Raw genomic sequence first — 23,032 nt, forward strand, 5'->3', positions numbered from 1 at the left:
ATCCATCCCACCTCACAAGTGTGCCATACCAAGATGCTGATTAGACACCATGATTAGTGCACAGGTGTGCCTTAGACTGCCCACAATAAAAGGCCACTCTGAAAGATGCAGTTTTATCACACAGCACAATGCCACAGATGTCGCAAGATTTGAGGGAGCGTGCAATTAGCATGCTGACAGCAGGAATGTCAACCAGAGCTGTTGCTTGTGTATTGAATGTTCATTTCTCTACCATAAGCCGTCTCCAAAGGCGTTTCAGAGAATTTGGCAGTACATCCAACCAGCCTCACAACCGCAGACCACGTGTAACCACACCAGCCCAGGACCTCCACATCCAGCATGTTCACCTCCAAGATCGTCTGAGACCAGCCACTCGGACAGCTGCTGGAACAATCGGTTTGCATAACCAAAGAATTTCTGCACAAACTATCAGAAACTGTCTCAGGGAAGATCATCTGCATGCTCGTCGTCCTCATCGGGGTCTCGACCTGACTCCAGTTCGTCGTCGTAACCGACTTGAGTGGGCAAATGCTCACATTTGCTGGCGTTTGGCACGTTGGAGAGGTGTTCTCTTCACGGATGATGCGAAAGGAGATGTGTTGCACTGCATGAGGCAAATGGTGGTCACACCAGATACTGACTTGTATCCCCCCCCAATAAAACAAATCTGCACCTTTCAGAGTGGCCTTTTATTGTAGGGCAGTCTAAGGCACACCTGTGCACTAATCATGGTGTCTAATCAGCATCTTGATATGGCACACCTGTGAGGTGGGATGGATTATCTCAGCAAAGGAGAAGTGCTCACTATCACAGATTTAGACTGGTTTGTGAACAATATTTGAGGGAAATGGTGATATTGTGTATATGGTGTTGTGTGGGCCGCTGAAGAGGAGGTACTGCTGGCCCACCACCACCAGATGGCGCCCTGCCTGGAGTGCGGGCTCCAGGCACCAGAGGGCGCTGCCGCCTCACAGGAGCAGCCAAGGTGACAGCTGTCACCTATCAACCGAGACAGCTGACATCCATCAGCAGAGGGGTATATCAGCTGGACGGCATCTCCACCTCATTGCCGAGATATCGCTCTACCAAGGAGGTAACGTATCCAGCTCAACGAATTGTCTTCTGACTATTGAATACTTTTGCCTTTGCACAGAAAGAGAGAAGAACAGCAGGAGACTGTATTTTGGGATAAGTACTCGCATTCCTGCACTACAGTGTTGTTGTTGATTAGAGGTGGAGGTGGTGTTTCCACCCTACGTGTTGCTGGGTGCAGCCGCACCCACATCTGACTGTTTCTGTTCCTCGCCAGCAGTACCGGATCCGACGAGCGGAGGCAGTGGCCACCTGGGAGTTCGGGACTTGGCGGCTCCAGTATTCCCGGGGTTCGGTGGCGGAGGAAATCGGGTGGTTCCGGTTCGACTCGGACAGACGTCTCCTATCGTCGAGCCTGCCCACACGACACCATTGGAATTGGTTATAACCACAATTGTAATCTGTTGTGTTTGTTGTGCGTATTCACAACAGTAAAGCTTTGTTATTTGACTTTCTCCATTGTCCGTTCATTTGCGCCCCCTGTTGTGGGTCCGTGTTCCTACACTTTCACAACAGGATATCTCGGCCAGCGTCATGGATCCCGAGGGGCGTCAACCGGCTGTTGAACGGCCAATGGAAGAACAGGGCACACAGGCGTCCGCAGGAGGGGTGATCGGTGAGTTGCAGCGGATCCTCACCGCTTTCACGACTCGGTTGGATTTGATGACCGAGCAGAACGTCCTCCTGAACCGCAGGGTGGAGGCTCTCGCCGCGCAGGTGGAAGAGTGCCCTCCGGGCGCCGCTGCGGCTCTCCCTCCCGTCAACCCTGTGCATAATAATGACGTTCCACTGGTCATTCAACGACCCCTCCCTCCTTCCCCTGAAGCATACATAAGCCCCCCAGAGCCGTACGGAGGCTGTGTGGAGACGTGAGCGGATTTCCTTATGCAGTGTTCGCTCGTCTTCGCACAGCGTCCCGTCATGTACGCGACCGACGCTAGCAAAGTAGCTTATGTGATAAATCTGCTTCGTGGTGAGGCACGCGCTTGGGCTACAGCGCTCTGGGAGCAGAATTCACGGCTCCTTCAGACATATGATGGGTTTGTGAGGGAGTTCAGAACAGTGTTCGATCACCCTAATAGAGGAGAGACCGCTTCAGCCGTGCTGCTGTCAATGAGACAGGGGCGCCGGAGCGCAGCTGTCTATGCAGTCGACTTCCGCATCGCGGCTGCGAGGTCCGGCTGGAATAACACTGCCCTCCGCGCCGCCTTTGTAAACGGACTGTCGATGGTCCTCAAGGAGCACCTGGTGGCTAAGGATGAACCGCGGGATTTAGATGGGCTCATCGATCTTGTCATACGATTAGACAATCGGTTAGAAGAGCGCCGTCGGGAACGAGACGAAGGGTGTGGCCGGGCACGCGTCGTCCCTCTCCCTTCCGGTTCCGACCGCGTTCCGCCCTCCCCACGCTCCACGGCCCCTGCGCTCCGTGCGGTTACAGCCCCCCCTGCTGACGAAGCTATGGACACGAGTAGGGCTACATTTAGGGCACCAGTTACACAAAGGAGGCTGGCCCACGGAGCGTGTTTTGTTTGTGGCTCGATAGAGCATCAATTAAGAGACTGCCCCTGAGCGGTTAAACGCCAAACGCCCGCCCCTAGAAACTGGGCTAGGGGTGGGCCAAGACATTCACGTGGGACACACCCACATCGCCACACGACTCCCAGTTGCAATCCTGTATGAGGATTTAACCCTGAAGGCCCCAGCACTGGTGGACACGGGCTCAGAAGGGAATTTGCTAGACAGCAAATGGGCCAGGGAGATGGGGCTCCCTCTGGTGGCGCTTACCTCGCCTGTGCAGGTACGGGCACTAGATGGCTCCCTACTCCCTCCTATCACTCACAAGACACCACCAGTAACCCTGGTGGTATCGGGGAATCACCGGGAGGAGATCGAGTTTGGATGTTGAAACACAATCCCCGGATCGATTGGCCGTCCGGGGTAGTGGTTCAGTGGAGCGAAACCTGCCATCGGGTATGTTTAGGTTCCTCGGTTCCTCCCGGTTCTCAAGCCAGGGAGGAGGTCAGAGCCCCGGCCAATCTAGGGACGGTGCCGGTGCAGTACCATGACCTTGCGGAGGTGTTCAGCAAGGATCTGGCACTCACCCTTCCCCCGCACCGCCCGTATGATTGTGCCATTGATTTGGTTCCAGGCGTTGAGTTCCCGTCCAGTAGGCTGTACAACATCTCACGTCCTGAGCGCGAATCAATGGAGACCTACATCCGGGACTCTTTGGCTGCCGGGTTGATCCGGAATTCCACCTCCCCGATGGGTGCGGGTTTCTTTTTTGTGGGGAAAAAGGATGGCGGATTACGTCCATGTATCGATTACAGGGGGCTGAACGAAATCACGGTTCGTAACCGATACCCCTTACCCTTGTTGGATTCGGTGTTCACGCCCCTGCATGGAGCCAAGATATTCACCAAGCTTGATCTTAGGAATGCATATCACCTGGTTCGAAACCGGAAGGGAGACGAGTGGAAGACGGCATTTAACACCCCGTTAGGTCATTTTGAGTACTTGGTCATGCCGTTCGGTCTTACAAACGCTCCCGCGACGTTCCAAGCATTAGTTAATGATGTCTTGCGGGACTTCCTGCACCGATTCGTCTTCGTATATCTAGACGATATACTCATCTTTTCTCCGGATCCTGAGACCCATGTTCGACATGTACGTCAGGTCCTGCAGCGGTTGTTAGAGAACCGGCTGAGAAGGGCGAGAAGTGTGAGTTCCACCGCACTTCTTTGTCCTTCCTGGGGTTCATCATCTCCTCCAACTCCGTCGCTCCCGATCCGGCCAAGGTTGCGGCGGTGAGAGACTGGCCCCAACCCACAAGCCGTAGGAAGCTGCAACAGTTCCTCGGCTTTGCTAATTTCTACAGGAGGTTCATTAAGGGCTACAGTCAGGTAGTTAGCCCCCTGACAGCCCTGACCTCGCCAAAAGTTCCCTTCACCTGGTCGGATCGTTGCGATGCCGCGTTCAAGGAGTTGAAACGGCGCTTCTCGTCTGCACCCGTTCTGGTGCAGCCCGATCCTAGTCGCCAGTTAGTGGTTGAAGTGGACGCCTCGGACTCAGGGATAGGAGCCGTGCTGTCCCAGAGCGGGAAGACCGATAAGGTCCTTCACCCGTGTGCCTATTTTTCCCGCAGGTTGACCCCGGCCGAACGGAACTATGACGTCGGCAATCGAGAACTCCTTGCGGTGAAAGAGGCTCTTGAGGAGTGGAGACATCTGTTGGAGGGAACGTCCGTGCCATTCACGGTTTTCACTGACCACCGGAACCTGGAGTATATCAGGACCGCCAAGCGGCTGAATCCCAGGCAAGCCCGCTGGTCACTGTTCTTCGGCCGTTTTGACTTCCGGATCACCTACCGTCCCGGTACCAAAAATCAAAGATCGGATGCTTTGTCCCGGGTACACGAAGACGAAGTCAGAACGGAGTCGTCGGATCCCCCGGATCCCATCATCCCGGAGTCCACTATCGTGGCCACCCTCACCTGGGACGTGGAGAAGACCGTCCGGGAGGCCCTGGCACGAAACCCGGACCCCGGAACCGGGCCGAGGAATAGACTCTACGTCCCACCAGAAGCAAGGGCTGCGGTTCTGGACTTCTGTCACGGTTCTAAGTTCTCCTGTCATCCGGGGGTGAAAAGAACCGTGGCAGTCGTCCGGCAGCGCTTCTGGTGGGCGTCCCTGGAGACCGACGTCCGGGATTATATCCAGGCCTGTACCACCTGCGCCAGGGGCAAAGCCGACCACCGCAAATCATCGGCATTGCTACAGCCGCTGCCCGTACCTCATCGCCCCTGGTCTCACATCGGCCTGGATTTTGTCACGGGTCTCCCGCCGTCCCAGGGAAACACCGTCATCCTCACGATAGTGGACCGATTCTCCAAGGCGGCCCACTTCGTGGCCCTCCCGAAGCTCCCAACGGCCCAGGAGACAGCGGACCTCCTGGTCCACCACGTCGTCCGGCTGCATGGGATACCATCAGACATCGTCTCCGATCGCGGTCCCCAGTTCTCCTCGCAAGTCTGGAGGAGCTTCTGCCGGGAACTGGGGCCACGGTCAGTCTCTCGTCCGGGTATCACCCCCAAACCAACGGGCAAGCAGAACGGGCCAACCAAGAGATGGAGCAGACCCTACGTTGTGTGACAGCCGCGCACCCGGCGGCCTGGAGTACTCATCTGGCCTGGATCGAGTACGCCCACAACAGTCAAGTGTCATCAGCCACCGGCCTTTCCCCTTTTGAGGTGTGTTTGGGGTATCAGCCCCCATTGTTTCCGGTGGTTGAGGGAGAGGTTGGTGTGCCCTCGGTCCAGGCCCACCTGCGGAAGTGCCGTCGGGAGTGGCGTGCCGCCCGTTCTGCTTTGTTGAAGGCCCGGATGAGGGCGAAGACCCATGCAGACCGGCGGCGGACCCCGGCCCCAACGTATCGCCCCGGGCAGGAGGTGTGGTTGTCCACCAAGGACATCCCACTACAAGTGGCCTCCCCGAAACTGAAAGACCGCTACATAGGACCATACAAGATCCTGAAGGTCATCAACCCCGCTGCAGTGAGGCTTCAGCTTCCGGCCTAACTGCGGATCCATCCCGTGTTCCACGTGTCTAGACTCAAACCACATCACACCTCGCCCCTCTGTACTCCCGGTCCGGCGCCACCCCCTGCCCGGATCATCGATGGCGAGCCGGCTTGGACTGTGCGCCGGCTTCTGGACGTCCGACGGATGGGCCGGGGCTTTCAATATCTGGTGGACTGGGAGGGGTACGGCCCCGAAGAACGCTCCTGGGTGAAGAAGAGCTTCATCCTGGACCCGGCCCTCCTGGCCGACTTCTACCGCCGCCACCCAGACAAGCCCGGTCGGGCGCCAGGAGGCGCCCGTTGAGGGGGGGGTCCTGTTGTGTGGGCCGCTGAAGAGGAGGTACTGCTGGCCCACCACCACCAGAGGGCGCCCTGCCTGGAGTGCGGGCTCCAGGCACCAGAGGGTGCTGCCGCCTCACAGGAGCAGCCAAGGTGACAGCTGTCACCTATCAACCGAGACAGCTGACATCCATCAGCAGAGGGGTATATCAGCTGGACGGCATCTCCACCTCATTGCCGAGATATCGCTCTACCAAGGAGGTAACGTATCCAGCCCAACGAATTGTCTTCTGACTATTGAATACTTTTGCCTTTGCACAGAAAGAGAGAAGAACAGCAGGAGACTGTATTTTGGGATAAGTACTCGCATTCCTGCACTACAGTGTTGTTGTTGATTAGAGGTGGAGGTGGTGTTTCCACCCTACGTGTTGCTGGGTGCAGCCGCACCCACATCTGACTGTTTCTGTTCCTCGGCAGCAGTACCGGATCCGACGAGCGGAGGCAGTGGCCACCTGGGAGTTCGGGACTTGGCGGCTCCAGTATTCCCGGGGTTCGGTGGCGGAGGAAATCGGGTGGTTCCGGTTCGACTCGGACAGACGTCTCCTATCGTCGAGCCTGCCCACACGACACCATTGGAATTGGTTATAACCACAATTGTAATCTGTTGTGTTTGTTGTGCGTATTCACAACAGTAAAGCTTTGTTATTTGACTTTCTCCATTGTCCGTTCATTTGCGCCCCCTGTTGTGGGTCCGTGTTCCTACACTTTCACAACATATGGAAAATGTTTTAGATCTTTGAGTTCATCTCATACAAAATGGGAGCAAAACCAAAAGTGTTGCGTTTATATTTTTGTTGAGTATATATATATATATATATATATATATATATATATATATATATATATATATATATATATATATATCATCATCAACTGTTTCTGTGTAGGCTCTCAGTTGTCCAGGTGGTTTCCATAGTAGAGAAGCTTGAATCTTCGTTGAACGAATTCAACGAACACTACTGTATATATATAAGTATCCATGGCTGATGAACTCTATGCAAAGGAGATGTGTTGTTCAATATCTTTTTAATCAATTATTTCATACTGTCATTATGGGGTATGGTGTGTAGAATTTTGAGGAAAAAAAATGAATTTCATCAATTTTGGAATAAGGCTGTAACATAAAAAGTGGCAAAAGTGAAGCGCTATGAATGTTTTCCGGATGCACTGTGTCCATGTTGCATGTTTCCATGCAACATGGACACAGTAACAAACACCAGGTAACTGGTACCATCCCCATAATTATTGTGGCATATTATAAATGAACCACACAAGCAAGCTCCAGTAGAAACACACCTCCGCTCTGTCACTAAAACTATCCCTGCGCTCTTCATTGTGTATGTTGACTGCATCTGCAAAGAACCTGAGCAAGGCGATCACACCACCTGAGAATTAGTGTGTGTTTCCAGGTGCCAAGTAATAACAGCACCAACAAAAGAACTTCAGCATGAACGCATTAACACGCTGAACAAACTCTGGAGGCAATATAAGAAGAAGGTTAGCATTCAGAGAAGAGAAACCGTGAACACGGGACAAACAAAAGACTCACTCAACATCAAGACGGAGAAGAGCAGCATAAATCAAGTCAAGGAGTGTAATTACCTCAGGTCTAGCTTCACTGATGATGGCAGAAAGAAGAAAGAAATCATCATACCATGCTTCACAGTGAGCCACGTCGTGGAGCAGGTGTCACCAGTACTGACACAAAAAACTTCCATTCAGTACCAAAAGCAATCCCATCAGAAGACTAACTATAATGTAATGCTAAAATACCCTCAGCCGTATGAGTATTGTCTTCTTTATAATTTGCAATTGTTTAATTGGTATCCCAGTACAAAGTATATATATAAAATTAATTATACGTTTATTGTTATTTACATTAATTATAAAGATCCTATTGACTTATTACAATTTCTACATGTTCAAAAAAGCCCCTCTATCAATCAATCAATCAATCATAAACCATATTTACATTTATGAGCTTTTGACAAGGGCAGAAGTTAGCTTTGAGTTAGCAGAAGTTAGCGTGCACTCTGACATTCGCGAAATGTCTTGTAAATCACTCCAGAGGTGTTATCATGTTACAAAAACAGCATTTTCAGTTTTAGAAGTGTTTATTTTTCTCTAGCGTTTACATAATATATGACAAAAACATGATATTTACACACAAACGAAACTGAGTTTGCAGCTAGCTACCAGCCTGTGGCATCAACATGCTAATGTCTGCTAAATGTCTGGCAAATCACATCAGAGGTGTTATCACGTTACAAAAGCAGCGTTTTCAGTTTTAGAAGTGTTTATTTTTCTCAAGCTTTTACATAATATATCAATCAATTTTATTTATATAGCGCCAAATCACAACAAACAGTTGCCCCAAGGCGCTTTATATTGTAAGGCAAGGCCATACAATAATTACGTAAAAACCCCAACGGTCAAAACGACCCCCTGTGAGCAAGAACTTGGCGACAGTGGGAAGGAAAAACTCCCTTTTAACAGAAAGTAACCTCCAGCAGAACCAGGCTCAGGGAGGGGCAGTCTTCTGCTGGGACTGGTTGGGACTGAGGGAGAGAACCAGGAAAAAGACATGCTGTGGAGGGGAGCAGAGATCAATCACTAATGATTAAATGCAGAGTGGTGCATACAGAGCAAAAAGAGAAAGAAACACTCAGTGCATCATGGGAACCCCCCAGCAGTCTAAGTCTATAGCAGCATAACTAAGGGATGGTTCAGGGTCACCTGATCCAGCCCTAACTATAAGCTTTAGCAAAAAGGAAAGTTTTAAGCCTAATCTTAAAAGTAGAGAGGGTGTCTGTCTCCCTGATCTGAATTGGGAGCTGGTTCCACAGGAGAGGAGCCTGAAAGCTGAAGGCTCTGCCTCCCATTCTACTCTTACAAACCCTAGGAACTACAAGTAAGCCTGCAGTCTGAGAGCTAAGCGCTCTATTGGGGTGATATGGTACTACGAGGTCCCTAAGATAAGATGGGACCTGATTATTCAAAACCTTATAAGTAAGAAGAAGAATTTTAAATTCTATTCTAGAATTAACAGGAAGCCAATGAAGAGAGGCCAATATGGGTGAGATATGCTCTCTCCTTCTAGTCCCCATTAGTACTCTAGCTGCAGCATTTTGAATTAACTGAAGGCTTTTCAGGGAACTTTTAGGACAACCTGATAATAATGAATTACAATAGTCCAGCCTAGAGGAAATAAATGCATGAATTAGTTTTTCAGCATCACTATGAGACAAGACCTTTCTAATTTTAGAGATATTGCGTAAATGCAAAAAAGCAGTCCTACATATTTGTTTAATATGCGCTTTGAATGACATATCCTGATCAAAAATGACTCCAAGATTTCTCACAGTATTACTAGAGGTCAGGGTAATACCATCCAGAGTAAGGATCTGGTTAGACACCATGTTTCTAAGATTTGTGGGGCCAAGTACAATAACTTCAGTTTTATCTGAGTTTAAAAGCAGGAAATTAGAGGTCATCCATGTCTTTATGTCTGTAAGACAATCCTGCAGTTTAGCTAATTGGTGTGTGTCCTCTGGCTTCATGGATAGATAAAGCTGGGTATCATCTGCGTAACAATGAAAGTTTAAGCAATGCCGTCTAATAATACTGCCTAAGGGAAACGTATAAAGTGAATAAAATTGGTCCTAGCACAGAACCTTGTGGAACTCCATAATTAACCTTAGTCTGTGAAGAAGATTCCCCATTTACATGAACAAATTGTAATCTATTAGATAAATATGATTCAAACCACCGCAGCACAGTGCCTTTAATACCTATGGCAAATACAATATATATATATAATATATGACAAATACATGATATTTACACACAAACGAAACTGAGTTTGCAGCTAGCTTCCAGTCTGTGATATCATGTCTCACTAGCTTTTACAGAATATATGACAAATATGTTATATATACCTACAAATTAAGCAGTTTTACAGAGACCTGTCACTGATGTCACCATGCCGCTCTACTCTGATTGTCTGTCACCCCCGCCACTCAAACAAACAAACAAAAAAAAAAAATCATGAAATGAAACAGAATGCAACTTTTTAACCTCTTAAAATACCTCTTAAAATAGGTCAAGGTTAGCCATCTTTGAGCTTTTGACACAAAGCAGAAAGTTCGACCACATTACACCCATTTTGGTGTCTCTTCACTGGCTTCCTGTCCCTGTGAGATCAGATTTTAAGGTTCTGCTACTAGTCTATAAAACTGTTCACGGACTGGCACCTCCCGACCAAGCTGACCTAATTAAACCTTATGTACCGGCTTGGGCTTTGCGTTCTCAGGGTGCAGGACTACTTTGTGTCCCTAGGGTGAATAAGAAGTCTGCGGGTCACAGAGCTTTCTCTTATCGTGCCCCTGTTCTGTGGAATGATCTCCCTGCATCAATAAAACAGTCAGATTCTTTTGAGACTTTCAAGTCCAGACTTAAGACGCACTTATTTTCCCTTTCGTAGGACTAGCATACTGGCAGAGTATAGTACTACGCTTTTTACTCTTTTAATTCACTTTATTATGAAACGGAGTGTGCCGTGGCCTGAACTTTATCTAAATTCTGGGTCTTTTAGTGAAGTTTGGGGCTCGTGGCCGGCGATCACCTTAGTATTTCTTCTGTTTTTCTTGTTGTTTAATGCTGACAAATTATACAGTATTTCTTCTTTCTGATGCCTGATTCTGTTTTTTCTCTCTGTTTAAGGTGCAGCTCCATCCAGAGATGGGTGTGGTATTTGTGCCTCATGTCCTGTGTGCCAACAGCATTTACTGTATATTAGTTTTGTGAATTGTTCTGTAATTTATGTTTGTAGCATGGCCCAAGCAGAGGGTCACCCCTTTGAGTCTGGTCTGCTTGAGGTTTCTTCCTCAGAGGGAGTTTTTCCTTACCACTGTTGCGCTGGGGGTTAGTAAGGTTAGACCTTACTTGTGTGAAGCACCTTGAGGCAACTTTGTTGTGATTTGGTGCTATATAAATGAAAATAAATTTAAAATTGAAACTGAACTTTGAAGGTCTGTGTCCCAAGAATGTTCCCTGTGAATTTGAAGCCTCTGGCAGTAACAGGACTGGAGTTATGCTGAGCACAGACAGACGACCTCAGGTAAAAATGATGCCAACCCTCCAAGACAAAAAAAAAAAAACTGCAGCAAATAAGGTAGCTTGGTCATGTGAGAAGAATTCAAAGAAGACCCGTGGTGTAAAAGTGCCAAAGGTTTACTGCAGCACAAAGAGTTTGATCTCCACCAGGTCCTCAACCATCCCTACCACTGCCAACTCCACCTCCCCTCCTACACCTCCTGGATAGACACAGGAAGCACAAGAACCACAGATGTTGCTGGCTGAGGTCTTCCAGACCTATTAGTGTGTCTGTGGACTCACCTGTTCATTTAACAAAATACTAAAGAGTTGTTGTGGTCACCTCCAATGTCCTTTCAATATTTCTGGTAAGTTTGTTTTATTTTGTGACTGAATGAAGACATTTTTTACAGATAGTGACAATATTAGGATGTCAAGAGTTCAGAGACTTCAAACACCAGTGTCAGTTTAAATGAAGCACACACATCATATGACATTCAGATGAGGACAAAAGTATTAGCCCCCTATGAAATTAAACATTTTCTGTAAAATTTTCCCAAGTGCTTTTTTAAACAGAGAGAAAAAAAAAATTAACACAGCATTTCTAAACATCCTAGTTCTGTTACATTATTTCACTTTGCACACAGAAACTAAATTATTTAAAAAAACAAAACCTACCAGGGTCAAAATGATTGGCCCCATTAAGAACTGACCTTTTTGTTGAACCGCAGCACAAACAAATGTTATGCAATGATGTAGTTTAACTCTGTAACGCTCAAAGCTGGTAGAATTGAGTTAAAAATCTTCCAATCAACACAGTATAAAATCCTCAGTGAGGGTGTGAGCTGTCACCTGTGAAAGCTTCATGACAAAAACAAATCAGTTTAGACTTGAGAAAAAGAACTTGTGATGCTCACAAAGTAGGAGGCATTATCACAGCATTTTCCAAGTGTCAAGAAGTGCAGCAAGAAATATAACCAAGAAACTCAAAGAGAGCCACATAGTACAGAACTAGAGTACCGCGCGTGTACAGCACAAACCTCCGCCAACACTAGTTTACAGATTAGATTAGATAAAACAGAACTTTATTGATCCCTTGGGAAGACTCCTTCAGGGAAATTGAGGTTCCAGCAGCAGTGCACACAGGGTAAGAAGCACACAGAGTAAGAGGATGTTCATTCAGTTGTTTAATTTTGTAGAAAAAAAGCAGATCACAGACATGACACAAAACTAAAGTCATTTTAAATGGCAACTTTCTGGCTTTAAGAAACACTATAAGAAATCAAGAAAAAAAAGATTGTGGCAGTCAGTAACGGTTACTTTTTTAGACCAAGCAGAGGAAAAAAATATGGAATCACTCAATTCTGAGGAAAAAATTATGGAATCACCCTGTAAATTTTCATCCCCCAAATTAACACCTGCATCAAATCAGATCTGCTCATTGACATTGACCCTATGTGTCTTTTTGCAAGGAATGTTTTTGCAGTTTTTGCTCTATGGCAAGATGCATTATCATCTTGAAAAATGATTTCATCATCCCCAAACATCCTTTCAATTGTCCAAAATATCAACATAAACTTGTGCATTTATTGATGATGTAATGACAGCCATCTCCCCAGTGCCTTTACCTGACATGCAGCCCCATATCATCAATGACTGTGGAAATTTACATGTTCTCTTCAGGCAGTCATCTTTATAAATCTCATTGGAACGGCACCAAACAAAAGTTCCAGCATCATCACCTTGCCCAATGCAGATTCCAGATTCATCACTGAATATGACTTTCATCCAGTCATCCACAGTCCACAATTGCTTTTCCTTAGCCCATTGTAACCTTGTTTTTTTCTGTTTAGGTGTTAATGATGCCTTTCGTTTAGCTTTTCTGTATGTAAATCCCATTTCCTTTAGGCGGTTTCTTACAGTTCGGTCACAGACGTTGACTCCAGTTTCCTCCCATTCGTTCCTCATTTGTTTTGTTGTACATTTTTCGATTTTTGAGACATATTGCTTTAAGTTTTCTGTCTTGACGCTTTGATGTCTTCCTTGGTCTACCAGTATGTTTGCCTTTAACAATGTTCCCATGCTGTTTGTATTTGGTCCAAAGTTTAGACACAGCTGACTGTGAACAACCAACATCTTTTGCAACATTGCGTGATGATTTACTCTCTTTTAAGAGTTTGATAATCCTCTCCTTTGTTTCAATTGACATCTCTCGTGTTGGAGCCATGATTCATGTCAGTCCACTTGGTGCAACAGCTCTCCAAGGTGTGATCACTCCTTTTTAGATGCAGACTAACGAGCAGATCTGATATGATGCAGGTGTTAGTTTTGGGGATGAAAATTTACAGGGTGATTCCATATTTTTTTCCTCTGCTTGGTCTAAAAAAGTAACCGTTACTGGCTGCCACAATCTTTTTTTCTTGATTTCTTATAGTGTTTCTTAAAGCCAGAAAGTTGCCATTTGAAATGACTTTAGTTTTGTGTCATGTCTGTGATCTGCTTTTTTTTCTACAAAATTAAACAACTGAATGAACATCCTCCGAGGCCGGTGATTCCATAATTTTTGCCAGGGGTTGTAAATACCAGACATACTGATCAAAATAAAACTTTACTGTTAGAAGTGGCTTTTCATGAGCTAAATTAGATGTGATCAAATGTCATGAGGATGTGTTTAGTTCATGCACTTGAATCAAAATTTTTTAGTGGTGTTGTCAGGTTTTTTTCTTCCAACTTTTTTTAGCTTCATGATGAAGTGGTACAGAGGAGGATTTTATTAAAAAAGAAGACCTGAAAGATCAGCTACAATTTGCCAGAAGGTACATCTGAGATACAAACCTGGATTTGAAGTTTTGCTGAAAGAAACTCCTCCTCTGTACCACTTCATCAAGAAGCTACATAACTGGAGATACAAAATGTAAAACATGCACTATGCACAATTTCTCCAATCACAGCCAGAGAAGCCTATAACTTCTCCTGGGTTGTCTGGGTGTCTTGGTGGCTTTCCTCACACTTCTCCTTCTTGCACAGTCACTCTTTTTTTGGAGAACTGATTTACCATAGAGTGACATACTGTTTGTATTTCTTCATGATTGATGTAAATAAAGTCTAAGACAGTGGTTTTCAAACTGTGAGGTGCGCCCTCCCGGGGGGCACCAGAGTTCTTCAGGGGAGGCGCAAGGGATGGGTATCATGAACAAGTTCTTTTCGAGAATATTTACCTCCACCAAGAAGGTTATGTTTTCGGTCGCGTTTGTTTGTCTGTCTGTCTGTCAGCAGGATAACTCAAAAAGTTTTGAACGGATTTTGATGAAATTTTGTGGAGTGGTTGGAAATGACAAGAGGAACAAGTGATTACATTTTGGTGGTGATCCGGATTACGATCCGGATCCCGATGCTAACACGTTAGCATGTCTATGGCATTTTCAATGTTAAAAGTTAGCATTAAGCAGTTGCAGCTGTCAAAACGTTCAGGTGCATTTGTTTTCAAATTGTAATATTTCTTAAATTTATTTTTGTTTATATATTAATAATCTAATGATTATTATATACAATTTTAGAGAAAGAGACAAAAAGAAATAGATCACTGTGCCAAGGAGGGAATCTCTTTAGGGTCAGTGACCCTATGGCCTTGTTTAGAGAAGTGTTTCATAAATGTTAAAACATTCATATATTTGCAGTTTAGTTGAATAATAAATTGAATTTTGTCTCTTATTTGTTTTTGTCTATAAGCACATGACAATAACAATATCAGTGACAGTAGCTTCTGGGAAAGGTGCAAGTTGCAATAAACTGTGATGCCAAGCACTAAGGATACATGCTATCCAGTCACAGCAGATGAAACTTTTTTTTACTACTGAGCAAACATCATTGTTAGACTTTTTTAGGTTCAATGATTCCACGGCGTGTAGATGTTATGGCATCAGTGACCCCATGGCCTTGACAGAGGTTTGCACTCTCTGAGTGCTTCTAGCTAAGAAATGATTCGATCCACGACATCAATAGCCTTTTAGCTGAGGGTGTTTTATCGGGAAAATTATAATTTCTCTACATTGATTACAGACCCTGCAGCGGGTCTGTAATCAACTGCTTCTGTCAATAAAATGTTATGACATAGAAAACCTGTAAAGCCTACTTTTAGTACACAGAATATTCACAGGAGGTACTGATAAGGGAATTGATAAGGAACTGGATTAATAATGGCATCGATATTGATCAAATCTAATCAATACCCATTTTATTATTTATGTTAAAATGTAGTAGTTACGCCAAAGACGTTTAAAAACACACAGAGTTGTTTAAATGTTAAAAAAACAATTTTAAAATATGACAACAGATAAAATCCGAAGAATAGAAAGTTCTTTAAAATCATGTTTAAAATGTTTACAAAGGCTGTAAACTGTGTAAATGCATAGACAGTTCCTTAAATACTTTTAAAATGTGTTTAAAATGTGTAAAAGAATAAAAAGAAACACACAAAGATATTGAAATTGTGTCTATGTGTGTCATGCGGGGGGCCCACAGCTATTCATTTGTTCCCACACTTTGAAAACCCCTGGTCTAAGACATATTCAGTGACTTGGAAATGTTCATGTATCCATCTCCTGACTTGTCTGAAGAAAACTGGCAATAAAACTGATTATTTCCAGGTATTATACCAAAGCATTCCATTACTTATGTAACCCATCATCTTGGTATTTGTATTTTTTATTAATTTATATCAAGTTGTAGAGATTTGCTTTCAGTTTGAGTTTAAGGAAGATAACTGTAGAAATTCACATTTTTTTTTGTATTTGAAATGACAAAGAAATTAAAATGTGTGTAATATCAAATGTTCCAATACTTTTGGAGGGCACTGTAAGAAACAATCTGTGTTTCCTGTATTTTGTTGCGAGGATGTAAAAGGAGAGAACCTGTGATTATACCTGAGCAACCATGGTCCAGGTAGAGGTCTCTGGCATAGAGTACGGAATCCAGCATGGACTCAAACAGCAAGAAGTAACCCTGCAAAGACAGAAAAGTAAAAAAAAAAAAAAAAACTCCACCAGACTCCTGTGAAACACTGAGCACAAAAGCATCTGTCCATAATGTGCAGACTATTCATAAAACAAAGAGAAACCTGCAAAAATCAATTAAATTATAATTCAGCATCACTGCGGTGGAAAGCTGCATTAGCCGTGACTGTGAACGGAGTGATGTGCTGCCACAGAACATCCAAAGGTTTGACCCTGGGGTGACCTCGTGTTCTGCTCCAGCAGACGGCACATTAACCGTGATATTATTCCATTAACGCTGAAATTGAGTTTTGTCCACATGTTGTTGGTTTTGACGTGAGCAGCAGATACTGCTGACAAATGGCTTTTTTTCTACCTGCTGCTGCTCCAACTAGCAGGTCGACCAATCGGATGAGCACAATCAGCAACTGTGGCAACTTCAATATGCCGCTGGAAGCACGACACGTTTGTGGGATATAACATATGTGAGGGCATTTCTCCACCTGGGACACGAACATGGAGGACGTGTACCAGTGCCCAGTGATATGCATTAAAACTCATGTCATAGTATTTTCAACTGCTCAGATGGTATCAGTATTAGAGTACAGTCGTATTTATCAGTTTTTGCCATGGTGCACCTTGGACATCCTTCTGTGTCAGGTGATAAAAAACAACAACACAAATCCTGACAGACAGCACACAATAATAAGGTCAACACATTAAATAAGAAGTGGAACTGAAGATGTGTTTTAAGCCCGTGTCCCACCGTCGATATTTGATACCTGATTGTGTGTGTTTTTGGGCAAAAAAAAACAAAACAAGCGGAGACCCAATTGGGGCCTGCATACAGCACTGTACAACATTATGAGCAATGGTTAAAGTTTAAAACATTTAAAAAAATTTTGATGTCTGTTCAGATTGTGATCCATAAAATGGGAATAATCAGATGTAATTTATGTAGATGGGGAAATATGCATCTTTTACTTTCATTTTACAGATGGTTTGGCTTTTATTTACAGTAGGACATCCTGGACATCAGAGCCCTCAAATTCTTAGGATGAACCACGAAACAGCCTGGTCATATGAACATTTTGGGGGAAATATTACTAAAGCTGAAAGTAACAGCATTTTTTTTTTTGTAAATATTTAATCTATGAGTTATTTTTTGATTAATCAAATCAATAAACCAGTTTTTTTCATTATTCTCTTGATTGTTTTCTGATGAGTCAATTAACCTTTTGCTAATTTATCAGGAACCACAAATTCAACCAATAATGTTGAACAATGTATTCAAATACTTTGTCTTAAAAAAAGCATGTATTATACAAGTTTTAAAATATCCAAACAGAGAAAAATTATCCTTATATATTCCATAGGTCTGCAACTAACATTTTTTTTTCCATTATCAATGTATCTGTTGATTATTTTCTGGATTGATCAATTAATTGTTTGTTCCATAAAATGTCCATGAACTTATTATTTTTTTAAATATTTGATCAATGTTTTGGAAGGGTCGAGGTCATGTCCTCAAATGTCTTGTTTTGTCCATAACCAGAAGATATTCAGTTTACCGTCAGAAAGAAACCCAAAAATAGTCACATTTAAGCAGTGGCGGCGCCAGGAAATTTTTGTTGGGGGGGCTGGGGTAAAAGTTGGAGGGGCTCCACAAAATGTCGTCGAAATGAACAATATATAGTAAATTGATTTATAAATACCAAGGTATATGTTTTAGTCACCCGTGCTCCTCCAAAATGTGGTATCAATGCACACACACATCACTTAGAATGCAAGTTTAGTAAACTTGCACATAGGTATATAAACTGAATTCATCAAAATGGTGCTCAAGACAATGCATGGAATCAACCTTACACAAATCGTCTATAAAACAAATTTACTGCCAATTTAACACCGAGGTCATAACCATTCGATAAAAGTAAGTAAAAGATATAGCCTGAGAAACTTAGTTGTAAACAATATACAAAAAAGTGATTCTTGTATACAATCTAGCCCAAATATACTTTGATTTATACACGTGCTTTGTGATCCACAAACACAAATTTCTGATTTGCAACTTGTGTGTGGGTTTTTACACATAAATGTTTATTTGCAAAACTGAAAATTCTGATTGTGAAGGGTGAATCAGCATTGGTGGATCACCGAACACACACATTCATCACTTTGCTCAGTCACAAAATGTCCACAAATATGTCAGTCGCTATTCACATTATTGGCAGAATTATTGGGGGGGCTGAGGGGGGAATGCCACACTACTATTATTGTGAACACCCCCTTTTCTACTTTTTTTTTTACTAATAGCCCAATTTCATAGCCTTAAGAGTGTGCATATCATGAATGCTTGGTCTTGTTGGATTTGTGAGAATCTACTGAATCTACTGGTACCTTGTTTCCCATGTAACAATAAGAAATATACTCAAAACCTGGATTAATCTTTTTAGACACATAGCACTACTGTTATTCTGAACACTACTGTATGTACAATGACAATAAAGGCTCTATTCTAATCTATTCTAAACTTTCTACAGGCATAATGAAAGCACCTACCTTGGAAACTCACTCACTCATCTTCAGCCACTTAGTCCAATTAAGGGTCATGGGGGGGCAAAAGTGCTAACCAAGCTACCGTGCTGCCCACTTTGAAAACTCAGTGTGGCTAAACGTTTTGTAGAAAACATGCATTTATGAGATATTCTAAAGTCTGCAGATTCTCTAAACTTTTTTTTTCAAATGCTAACTTTAACATTTCACTACAGTAAGTAGCAACATTGATTTAACTGAAGAATTCTGTTGAGTAAACTCATCAGTACGAAAGAAAAGATAAGAAAGCAAGTCAAAATTGTTATCTTAAAAGAGTCCACTATCTTTTCAGTCAAAGGAAAGCGGGACAAGGAGAGGTGAGGGACGGGAAAGAAGATAAAGGGGTGAAACGATGATTTTCTGTGTATGATGCAGAGTGGAGGTGAAGCGAGGGGAGGAGTGAGACGGAGAGATATGAAGAAAAAGCTGTGGCCAGCTGAAGAGTAATTTAGCCAGATAAGAGCCTTATTATTCAAATAAAGACAACCTTTCATTGGAGAGAGGCCAGCAGGTGGCAGACAAAACAGACCTGATTTATAACTCAGATTCCAAATTGTCACCATCTCTGTCACGGGCTGGAGCTGATAATGATGAAGCTGACCCACTCATCCACTGTGTGCAGATAAAGGGGTACGTTCTCCCTGCTTATCAACAGTGAACTGGTCTCCAGTAGAAGTCAAACGTGCAGATGGTCTGCAGCAATCTGCTGTGGTCGAGTCGATGTCCTTAGCTTTGGAGTGGGGCATATTTAAAACCCTGACACAGTGTACTTCGGCCTCGTAATTTACAGCCCAATTTCATGGAACGGTGCTTCACTTGAAGGAAAGAGGATATGAGAGCCTGAAAGCAGAGTCACACCTTATTTTTATCATCAATGATGGCTCCAGGATTAATGCCGCCTCTGCTGCTTTCCACGTCCTCCCTGAAATATGGCTCAACTTGTACAGAACTTCATCTTTTACCATAACACAGAAAGTCAGATCCACATCTGCCTCGTGAGACGAGGACGACTGAGTCAGAGGCATTCATTTCTTGAGCGCCTTTGAGGAGCAGACATGTCAAGTTGTGCCAGAAGGACAATGAAAGGCATCAGAGGGGTGATACAAAGCCTGTGTGTTCTGTACAGTGAGACAGAAGTTTACATCATGAAACAAGTCGAAGTAAGTCCTATACAGACCCTGAGGCCCTTTGGTGCCGGTGCTTATTTAGCGGATGAGAGTCTACGACTCCCCCTGGATGAGATACCAGTGCAACGCAGGTTACTTCCCCAGCTGTGGCTACAGACACTTTATTTCCTGCATATACCGAGACAATGTGGATTAACTGTCTTGTCTAAGGATGCAGACATGTAGCATGAGCAAGATTCAAACCCAGGTCTACGTATTGGCAGGACAGCTCCTTATCCACTGAGCCACCAGCTCTACATACAGCGCATCTGGTAAGTATGCACACTGCTTCACTTTTTCCACATTTTGTTATTACAGCCTTGTTCCAAAATGGAGTAAATTCATTTTTTCCCTCCACAACACCCCATAATGACAACATGAAAAGTTTTTTTCTTTTTTGTAATACTTTGATGATGCACCTTTGGCAGAAATTACAGCCTCAGGTCTTCTTGAATATGATGCCACAAGCTTGGTGCACCTATCTTTGGGCAGTTTTGTCCATTCCTATTTGTAGCACCTCTCAAGCTCCATCAGCTTAGTGCACAGCCATTTTCAGATCTCTCCAGAGATGTTCAATCAGATGCAGGTCTGGACTCTGACTGGGCCACTCAAGGACATTCACAGAGTTGTCCTGAAGCCACTTCTTTCATATCTTGGCTGTGTGCTTAGGGTCATTGTCCTGCTGAAAGATGAACCATCGCCCTAGTCTGAAGTCAAGAGCGCTCTGGAGCAGGTTTTCATCCAGGATGTCTCTGTACATTGCTGCATTCATCTTTCCCTCAATCCTGACTAGTCTCCCAGTTCCTGCTGCTGAAAAACATCCCCACAGCATGATGCTGCCACCACCATGCTTCAGGTGTGTGCCTTTCTAATCATGTCCAGTCAACTGAATTTACCCCAGGTGGACTCCAATTAAGCTGTAGAAACATCCCAAGGATGATCAGTGGAAACAGGATGCACCTGAACTCAATTTTGAGCTTCATGGCAAAGACTGTAAATATTATGTACATGAGATTTCTTAGTTTTTATTTTTAAGAATTTTACAAACAACAATAACAACAAAAAACTTTCTTTTTCACATTATCATTATGTGGTACTGTGTGCAGAATTTTGAGGAATAAAATGAATTTCATCCATTTTGGAATAAGACTAGCAGAAAATATGGAAAAAGTAAGGCGCTGTGAATACTTTCTGGACGCACGGTATATCAAGAAAGAGATGTATTTTTAAAAAGTATTAAAAAAAGCGTGTTCATTTTATAACTCCTGAAAGACTTCAAATGTACAAAATGATTAACAATGGTTATGGTCTATGATATCATCATTTCAGAAACATTCCGTATTGCTTGTCCACACACAGGTGCAAATCCAGAGTTTTCAAATTTACCCATTTTCAAAAAGTATCGTTTTCGGCCACTGAACACCAATCAAGCTGTGAGGGCGTGGCCAGTTTTTTTTTTTTTTTTTCAGCTGAGAAAGTGACTAATGCGTGCAGTGCAGCGAATAAATTTAACATCTTCCAACATCTTTTGTTGGTTGGTCATGAAAAACGAAAGCAGATTTTTACCCTTATAACATGGCATCGTAAACAATGTTGATGAATGTCATCAACTGGCAAAGAAATTCAAATGTTACAATGTTTAAAGATCAAGAGGAAGGTCAAAGGTTAATTCTTTCTCATCTGATGCCACCATGTCATTGGCTACGAGTGTCTTAAATGTTATTAATTATAGTCGTAAATAATAATAAAGTTAAAAAAAACTAATGGCATAGATGTGAGAAAATGTGAGGGGTTTTCAGTTGTAAAATACCTTGTCCTGATTTTATATTGTTCTGAAGGTTTGTTGGCCCTGTGACAGTTAAATTCAAAGACAACCTGGCTCCACAACTACAACAAAAACACAGTACTTAAGTCACGATTTAATTTAATAAAGCTCACCAATGCCAACAGCCATGTGTGAAAAAGCAGCTACTGTACTTTCCAGACTGTAAGTTGCCCTGTTAATAAGACACTTTTATTTTTGAAACAGATTATTTCATAAAAAATTCAAGAACAAACATTTTGTAACAATCTGTAAAGATTATTCCGTCATGCACCAACCTAAAGAACATAAGTTAAATATCTTTAATGTTGTGTTTCTTCTTTCCACTGCACGGAAAATGTACTGAAGCGTGATTTTTGTGTACCATTCCACCTTTATGTGTTTTTTCTCTCTTTTTCTTTTTTTTAATAACAAATTATAGCCTGGAAAACAAAATACAAAACCGGAGGGAAAACAATGTTAATTAACTAGAATAAAACACTTCAACAAGACACACACTATGCAATGAGCAAAAGAAAATCCATAACTGCTCCAAGTGCTTCAGATATTTCCAAAGCTCCTGCACAACAACGGTAGTCATTATTTCCAGATGGAGAAAATGTGGGCAAGTGGTGAGTCTTCACAAGACAAGATGACGTACCAACATACTGCCACCAAGAGCACACCAACGCTCATGCAAGTCCACCAAGAAACAGCATACCTCACTCACATCCACTACAGTCAGCGTTCATGACTGACCGGGTGATAATAGTGTCCATGGGAGAGCTGCAGTGCAAAAACAACTCTTAACCAAGAGACTCTTAATGGTTTGGACCAGCTTGAGGGAGGCTGTATATGGCCTGAATAATTGTTCTCCTGGACACGGGAGTGTCTGACACCAGAAGGTCTGCCGAGAAACTGCTCAGTCATGTACCATACAATCTCTGAATAATCCACGGTGTCACAGTTATGAAAATATGTGAAAATTTCTAATTTATTTATTTTCCTATTAGTAAGCGCTTGAGAGGGAGTCTGTCAGTTGCAGATGGATATAAAAGCAACATTTCTGGGTGTGTCTGAAAGTAGCATCTTGGGGTATATCAATTAACGACAATCTCATTGCAATCACAATATCAGCCTGTGCAGGTATATAATCATCAAAGGGTGCAGATTAATTAATAAATACATCATCATCCACTGCTGTGGTCTGTGAACATGACATCAATAAAGTGCAGACGTTTTTCCTCCTCCACCTGATGTTTACTTTTATACGTTTGAAGAATAACTGTCTCACTCCAATGTTTATTGTCCTTTTTAACCACATGAAAGACGAAGGATTACAACAAAGGTTTAATGATTACCCAAGGCCATCA

General features: G+C 43.5%; 1 protein-coding gene across 1 annotated transcript in view; it reads right to left on the reverse strand.

Moving 5' to 3' along the window:
* Window positions 1-23,032, reverse strand: part of prmt3 (protein arginine methyltransferase 3) — a 326,098-nt gene that overhangs the window by 167,586 nt on the left and 135,480 nt on the right. Inside the window, exons 11-12 of the mRNA XM_034163908.1 lie at window positions 16,029-16,107; window positions 11,257-11,327 (exon numbers count right to left, since the gene is read on the reverse strand). Coding sequence (XP_034019799.1) covers window positions 11,257-11,327; window positions 16,029-16,107 — 150 coding nt within the window. The remainder of the gene's footprint in view (window positions 1-11,256; window positions 11,328-16,028; window positions 16,108-23,032) is intronic.

This window comes from Thalassophryne amazonica, chromosome 2 (genome assembly GCF_902500255.1).
Source record: "Thalassophryne amazonica chromosome 2, fThaAma1.1, whole genome shotgun sequence".
Taxonomy (NCBI): Eukaryota; Metazoa; Chordata; class Actinopteri; order Batrachoidiformes; family Batrachoididae; genus Thalassophryne; species Thalassophryne amazonica.